The following is an 8458-nucleotide window of genomic DNA, read 5'->3' on the forward strand; positions in this document are numbered from 1 at the left end:
TCCAACCCAAACCATTCTGGGATTCTATGAACACAGAGGGCTCTCACCTGTATCTCACACAGCAGAGTCATTGCAAAATCTGAGCTTCCCAAATTCTGCTGTTCTGGGGCTGTGGATGCATCTGCAGGCTCCAGACACAGCCCTGCAGGGTTAGGTCCCCCTGGATCCCAACCTGTGTGTCCCGGGTCATCGTTTTCTGTGGGAAATGGATCTGTAGAGACTTCTCAGGGCCTGACAGAAGGCCTACACAGTATGCATCCATGTGGAAATTTTGAGAGGAGAAATGCTGACTTAGAAATGCCATGGAATAGGGCAGATGCTGTTGAGAGAGAAATGGAGCTAGAAAGAAGTTTCAAAAGATGGCCTTGCAAATACAACTAGATACTTTGGAGAAATGGATGCATTTTAGTAGGACCCACAAGGGGTAGTTTTAGGTGATTTGCTTGAGGGCATCTACGGCATGGTGTGGCAAAAAGCTGATAGGCCGAGAAACACTTATAGCATCTTTTAATTAGGAAATAGTTGGCTTCTGATTGTGATGTCGTGAATAAGAACATCTGTATTGTCTCACCCATCACATAAGACTGAAAATGGAATAAAAGTTTTGAAAAAGCCTCTCAGTTGCCTCATCTCTGGTTCAGAAAAGGAGATTGTCTGACAGTTTCCCACTGCCCATGAGGGACTGATGTGTTGGGCACACACTGGGGCAGCGTGAGGCGTTTTTGGGAAGGGCTAACTCATGTTCCCGGGAAAGGGGAGGGAGTTCACAAGAGGTCACTGTCCCCCATCAGCTGATGGGAAGTGACATTTCAGCTGCTGGGAATTGCTGTGGCAAGACCATGTCCTTGGCCAGCTGGTCTGTGGCAGCTCTGTCACCCACAGAACGTATAAAAACAGCTCTTCTGGGGTGAGACATCGCTCTGTGAAGATCCCCTGGAGTGGAAACAGGTAGGACCCTCTGCCCCTCTCTCCTCAGTCCCCGTGGGTGAGCTAAAGGTGCAGTTTTCACACCAATTTCAACCAAAGAGGAGTAAAACACCTGATTTTTGGATAACATTTTTTGATCCTCTAAAAAGAACTTAATCATCCAAGAGGTAGAATATTGCAGCTTCATTAAATCCCCATGAATATCTGAAATGGTCAGTGCTTGGTGTTTCAGTAATGCATTCGGCTGATTGTTATACTCAGTGATGGTGATTCTTAATTATTTAATTAGTTGGCATTATTTTCCAAAGGTAGCTGGAATCTTCAGTGAGAAATGATGGTGGAGAGACAATCCAGGACTTCCAGGATGGATAGATGGCTGCTTAGATTTTCTGTAAAGATATTTCAAGGAGTAATTACTGGCTTGTAAGCTAAAAAACTACCATTATTTGAGCAATTAAAGCTTTTGAGTTTTTATATTCAAATAAATAGGAAAGGCTTAAGTTATTAATTAAATAAAATGGATATTTTAGTCATGAAGTAACTTGCTTTAACATGAAGCACGCCACTGTATGGGCTGCCATGATTAAAGTTAAGTCCATCCCACCCAGATTTAGCAGAGTTGCTCAAATAAGAAAATTGTTAAAAATATTTAGAGTCATAAATACATTTTATCAATCTTTTACAGGAGGCTTTCAAATTTATTTTTCCTTAAAAACTGTTATTTCTATAAATTCATTCTAGAACATTTACTCTATTACATAAATGCCAATTTTATTTTAAAATTGCAGCTAATTTGTCATTAATGCTGTTTGTGGTGGGTGATGACAAATGCAGGTTAAATGCATTACTTCTTTCTGGTTTTTTTTCTTAGCATCTGTTGTATTTGGTGGCACTGAATTTCGACATGAAGATTTTTTCCTTTTTCTTTGCTGTTCTCCTCTTTATGCTCCAGGGCACTTCAGGTAAGAGTGAAATAAACTCTAAGGAAATGAAGAGGGAAAATTGTGAGAATGGAAAAAAAAATAGGAATAAATAAAAACAGAAATAAAAGGAATCAGAATAAGAGGAAATAGAAATAGAAGTAGAAATATAAATAGAAATAATATAAATAGAAATAATATAAATATAAATATAAATATAAATATAAATATAAATATAAATATAAATATAAATATAAATAATAGAAATAATAGAAATAATAGAAATAGAAATAGAATATAAAGGGGTTTTGTCCCTTTTGCCTAAAGTGCTGCCAAGGTGTTGGGCACATCTTGAGCAGTGACCAGACACCAAATGGGTCCATTGGATGCACGGAACTCTCCCAGTCTGGAAAATAAGGGAATTTAACTGTGTGGAAGTGGCCAGCCTGCAGGTGAACTTCAAGACTGCTGCCATGCTATAACCTGGATTGTTCTTGGTCTTCTTTGGGAAGGAAATCACGACTCTGCATCATTTATTTTTCATTCTGCCCAGGCTTCCTGCGTGCCCCCAACACCGAGGTGCAGTGCAGACAGGCTGGGGGCATCTGTTCCAGCCACCGCTGCCCCCCGCCCCACACGAGACCCTTTGGACACTGCCAACAGGGAATTCCCTGCTGTAGGACCGTGGTGAGTCCAGGATGTGATGGATCACACACCCACAGAAGGGCTTGGGCTGGACAGGGCCTTTCAAGGTCATCTGTTCCACCCCCATTGTCATGGACACCTTCAACAAGATCCGGTTGCTCCAAGCCAGGTCCAACCTAGCCTTGAGCATTTCCAGGGATTTTTTTGGGGTCTATTACTCATTTATTACTCATTTTTGGACATCTACTCTGGCCTTTAGATGGAAAATTCCTCCAGCACAAGCTGGCAAAGAGCAGAGACTCTGCACACTCAGATTTCCTGAGGATTTCCTCACTGCTTCCCTCTGTAGCATTATTGGTGCAGCTCAAGTGCCTCGTGGGGAAGATCACAGTGAAACCTCTTTGGCAGAGAGAATTAATTAGCCAGAAATGAACTCTTTTTGCTGCTGTTACCATTGGCTGGTTCAAGCTGCTCATGATGACTAATACTGGCTTCAAAGGACACATCTCTTAATGTGGTTGCTGTCCTGAAACCTGGGATTTTTGGGACGGATTCATAGGAAACCTGCATGTTCCACCTTGCAAAGACTGCCTTGTCCCATAGTCAGAATAACAGCCTTAAAGTCATGTTGTTCTCCCAGATTTTTTTCCTATGGTTTGATAAACTTCATCTTCTAGACAAAATCAAAATATCTGGTCTAGTGAAAGGTGTCCCTGCCCATGGCAGGGAGTTGGAACCAGATGGTCTTTTAGGTCCCTTCAAATCAAAATCATTCTTTAATTCTGTGATTAATTTATTCTTTTCCCCCTCAAATTACTGGAATCCTAAAATTTGCCCCATATCTTTATTCCAATGTGAAACTGCAGCAACAAATATCCCTGAATATTTACACTCTGCCTCCACTGATTCTAACATTTAATTTTCTGTTTCTTTTATTCTTTGTAAAATGCTGCAGACTGATTTATTTTTGGAGGCTCTTACTTAAACTTTGTTCAATATTAGTAGCAAGAGATGTTAAAAACAAAACTTGAGCAGCAGAAACTCTTTTCTATGCTAAAAATTCCAAGAGCAGTAGGAAGCTTCAGGCACAGGATGTGGTCAGTTCATTATTAATTAAAATAGAAAAGCAATTTATTATTAAAATTCAGCAGCAGCAGGACTGTGAATATCCTGAAGAGTTAGATTCAGGAATATCAGCCCTTGGTGCTCATTCAATCCCTTCTGTGCATTTTATTTAATTTCTTTCCTGGTTGTAAGCACAAAATATGAAAGTTTCTTCCCTTTTTTTTTTTTTCAGTATGATTAGCGACCACTGACATCTCAGATGGGCTACCTAGAGCTCCTGGCAACTTAAGGGATGTATCATCTCACTGGAAAATCTAGAATTCTGACCAGAAAATATGCATTTGACCCATGCAGGCACACGCCACAATGTCAACAACAGAAGAAGAACAAACCCCTCCACAAACAGCCTTAATGACATGAAGAAACACCAAAGCACTTCTTGAAAAGACCAATATTTTTCATTTTTAAAAATGTTTTGCTGCTGAAATTTTATTGTGTCAACCAACATCTGTCCCAGAGATCACCAGCATGCAGGGGTCTGTGCCTGTGAGAGGATGCAAAGTTCTTCCTTTGGCCCTCAGAACAGATCTTTTATTATTGCTATTATTATTTTATTTTCCTTTTGCACTCAGCAATAATGTGACTAATGCCAGAATGCTCAGCCAAAATGTTTATATTTCATAGTTTACACATCTCAATAAATTTTAATAAACTTGTCCTGGAAGATCCGTGTTTGATCCTTATCCCTGTGAGGAACAATCTCCTTATTCCTGTGAGGAATTCTCTTGCTGTGCATTTTGTTGGAGGGTGTCACCTAGAATCAGTGTGAGATGTGCCTTGTGGAAAACTTATCCAAGAAAAGGGGAGAGGAAAACAAACCCATGTGACAAGGAATATGTCCTTGTCCTAATCATTATTAATTTAACCAAGAATAACATCAAGGCCAGGTTGGGCAGGACTTGGAACAACCTGGGACAGTGGAAGGTTTCCCTGCCCGTGGCTGGGATGGAACTGGATATCTTGAAAGTCCTTTCCCACCCAAACCATTCCATGATTCTGTGATTTTCCAAACCCACTGTGATGAGGCCAGTGCAGAGCTGGCACAAACTGACCAGGCTGAGCACCCATGGAAGTCCTGAATCCCTCCAGGAGCTCCTGGCATGGAGACCACGGACATCTCGAGTCACCCCCTGTCCCAAATCCTTGTGGCCTTTGCACTGGGGGTGTTAGGGAAGGGGAAGGGAAGGAGGGGATGAGTCTTGGTGATGAGAATCCAGGCTGATGGACACACAGCCCACTGCCTCCAGACAGAGCAAGGCAGGGAAAAACAGCCTGACCAGTTTGGGATACAGAGAAATCAAATTCCATGGACATGATGCTTGTCTACACTAAACAGAGACAGCAGGAGCAGACTCTTGTGACTCTTGACTCGCACAGTTTCAAGCCCTTTTGCCACCCTGGGGTTTCTCTGTATTCCAAATATTTCAGGTTGGGCTGGCAGATGCAGCCCTGGACAGGAGCAGAGGACTGAGATTGTCTCCTGAATCCCAGCTCTGGGCTGGAATGGCAGCTGGAATGGGGTTTAATGCTTTTCCAATTATTAATATAAATGTTGCCACATAAATCACTGCAACACAGGGTGATTTAACAGGACTTGATGACACATGGACTTAAGGGAGTTAAAAAAATTCATTTACAGGCTGATTTTTATAGACAACAAAACCAACAAAATCCACCCTGACATACATGAGCCAGTATCAGCAACATGGTTTCACAAGAACTTGCTTTTATTAGAATTGAAACTGCAAATATCTTTACTGGACAAGAACTCCTCCTCAGATGTTCTCGTGCTCCTGAGAGCCTCCATCCCCATGGGAGAGGCTCCTCAGGGCACTGAGGACAGGATCCATCGATGTCCAGAGATGGGAGATGTCTCAGATGTCCAGAGCTCTTGTCTGAGTGGTCAGTGAGGTGTCAGATTTAGGAGCTGGGGGTCCTGCAGAGAAAATTCAGGTGCTTAGCTCATCTACCAAACAAATAAATTACACCTTGACACCTCAGACTGATGGAGACATCAGGGACCACATGAGGGTAAAGACAGCTGGAGATCTGAGCTGGACCTGTGTCTCTGGCCAGGCAAGAAAGACAACCCAGATAAAATAGAGAATGAGGCTTTCACCTCTCAGCACACACCACAGCTGCTCACTTGTGGCTGCTGATGCCCAGAATACCAGGGACACCTTCCACTATCCCAGGTTGCTCCAAGTCCCATCCAACCTGGCCTTGAACATTTCCAGGGATGGGGCAGCCGCAGCTTCTCTGGGCATCCTGTGCCAGGGCCTCACCAGCCTCACAGGGACAAATTTCTTCCTAACATCCAATCCAGATCTGTTCTCTGTCAGATTGAATCCATTGCCCCTTGTCCTGTCACTTTTGCAAACAGCCTTTCTTTTTCTCTGGAATATTCCAACACCACAAAAACTCCGTTTTGTTTTCACCACACACCAACCCCAGCAATTAGCAGGTACTTTTTGGATATTGTAGGGGTCTGGAGAAGGGGCTCTGATGCTGAAAAGAGGAAAAGCCCGGTGATTCTTCTTGCTTTTAGTACAGCAGCCCTTCCCCAGAGGACTTTCTCTTACCATTTGCAGCATCTTAGCTTCCCACCGCGGCAGGTCCCGATGTCAACCAGAGGAGCAGAGCAGGGCACGAAGGAGCAGGAGCCCCGGCTCTGCCTGCAGGCCAGGGTATCTGCGGTTTCCTGGCTGTAAGCTGCAAAAAAATAGGGAAAATTCATGTTTGTTTGCCCTGGCTGGGGACATGAGGCATGAGATTTACCTGGCACTGTGTTAAGGTTTTGTCATCAAATTGGATTCCATCCCTAATTTGGAAAGCATCACAGCTTTATTCTAAATCAGGTCTCAAACATTACAACCACATGGTTCTATATTTTTTTTTCTTTGAGTAGACAGACATTTGATGGTCTAGGAAAGCTGGTACAAATTTGAGACTACTGCAAATCAAATTGAGACAACTTCAGCTGCTTCAAAGACACCCAAACAGCCTGGAATGATACATTGGCTCCAAAACCACTTAATGCACATGGCCAATACCAAGTTCAGGCAAAAAGCAACAGTCAGGATAACATTTTTCCCAAAAATAGATGAGGTCTCCTAATCTAGAATACACAGTTGAGGATATGTGCATGAGAATGTGAGAAGAGAAATCTCTCATGTTACCAGGTTACATCTTTAGTATTATTCTAACAATTGCCTCAATAAAATCCTCAGGGAATTGTTCAGGTTGGAAAAGGGTCCTTGGATCCTCCATGACCAGCGAGTCCAACCATCCCCAGCACTGCCAAGGCCACCACTGACCCATGTCCCCAAGTGCCACATCCACATGGCTTTTAAATCCCTGCAGGGATGGGGACTCCATCACTGCCCCAGACAGCTGTGCCAGGGTTGGAGAATTTCTGGTGAACAAATGTTTCCTAATATCCAATCAAAACCTCCCCAGGTACAACTTGATGTAATTTTCTCTTGTCCTGTCCCTGTTCCCCAGGAGCAGAGCCCGACCCCCCTGGCTGTCCCCTCCTGTCAGGAGTTGTGCAGACCCACAAGGTCCCCCCTGAGCCTCCTTTTCTCCAGGCTGAGCCCCTTTCCCAGCTCCCTCAGCCTTTCCTGGTGCTCCAGCTCCTTCCCCAGCTCCATTCTCTTCCCTGGACACACTCCAGCCTCTCAGTGTCTCTCCCTCCATGAGGATTCCAGAGCTGCTCCCAGCACTGGAGGTGCCCCAGCAGTGCCAGCACAGGGGACAGCACTGCCCTGCTCCTGCTGCCACCCCAGAGCTGGGACAGCCCAGGTGCCTTTGGCCTCTTGCCCACCTGGGCACACCTGGCTCATGTCCACCTGCTGCCAGCAGCACCTCCAGGGCCTTTTCCAGTTTTTGAGCCACTCTGCCCCAGCCTGGAGCTGCAGGGGTTGATGTGAACAGCACTTGGCCTTCTTGACTCTCACACAATTTGCCTCATCCCATGGATCCAGCCTGTCCAAATTCCCCTGCAGAGCCTTCCTGCCCTCCAGCAGATCAACACTCCCACCTGACTTCATGTAATCTGCAAATTTGCTGAGGTTTTCCTCAGTCCCCTCATCTGGATCATTCATTAAGATATCAAACAGGACCAGCCTCAGTACTGAGCCCTGGGGAGCACCGCTGCTGTCAGCCTCAGTTGGACTGAACTCCATTCCCCACACCTATCTGGGCCTGGCCATCCTGATAGTTTTTAACCCAGTGAACAGTGCACCCATCCAAGCCAGGAGCAGCCAGTTTCTCCAAGAAAACTCTGTGGGAAATGGTGTCAGGTATTTAACAAAATCCAGCTAGATATCTAAACCACCAAATGGGACACCTTGTCATCGAGGAGAACAAGTTGGTCAAGCAGGATCAGCTTTTCATGGACCAACTCTGGCTGTGCCCTGGGTGTTCTGTACATGCCACATGAAGGCATTCAAGCAGCTCCAAAACTTTTTCTGGCACCAAGGTCAATACAGGACCATCCTTTTTTTCTTATTTTGTCATCACATGCTAGAAAGAAACCATCAGTATGAATATCAAGAACCTTGAACTGATAGCTTGAAAATTAGGACAATGACCAGGGAAGGGGAATTCTAACAGGAAAGTCCTGGATTCCAGGAGCAGAGAGGTAATCTGACCCTCAGCACTGGGATCTAAAGAACTTCTCTGCATCCTCACCCTTTGAGCCTCCATCTCATCTCTCTTCAGCCTTACCTGGAGCAGCCTGGAAGAGGAAGAAGAGAACAGCAACGAGGAAGAAGAGGATTCTCATGACTGGCAGCTGGCAGCAAGGCAGCTTTGGCAGGGATGGAGACAACACCAGT

General features: G+C 44.6%; 1 protein-coding gene across 2 annotated transcripts; it reads right to left on the reverse strand.

Moving 5' to 3' along the window:
* Positions 1–5460: 5460 nt before the first annotated feature.
* Positions 5461–8458, reverse strand: LOC136554152 (gallinacin-9). Of its 2 annotated transcripts, XM_066545953.1 has the most exons (3): positions 8349–8458; positions 6200–6329; positions 5461–5553 (listed from the first exon to the last, which is right to left on the reverse strand). In XM_066545953.1, exons 1-3 carry the CDS (start codon positions 8404–8406, stop codon positions 5538–5540), a joined length of 204 nt encoding a protein of 67 aa, XP_066402050.1. In that variant the 5' UTR covers positions 8407–8458; the 3' UTR covers positions 5461–5537. The 2 variants fall into 2 exon arrangements, with proteins under 2 accessions (XP_066402050.1, XP_066402051.1); XM_066545954.1 differs by lacking the exon at positions 5461–5553 and having other exon boundaries at positions 6196–6329.

Source organism: Molothrus aeneus, chromosome 3, assembly GCF_037042795.1.
Source record: "Molothrus aeneus isolate 106 chromosome 3, BPBGC_Maene_1.0, whole genome shotgun sequence".
Classification (NCBI taxonomy): Eukaryota; Metazoa; Chordata; class Aves; order Passeriformes; family Icteridae; genus Molothrus; species Molothrus aeneus.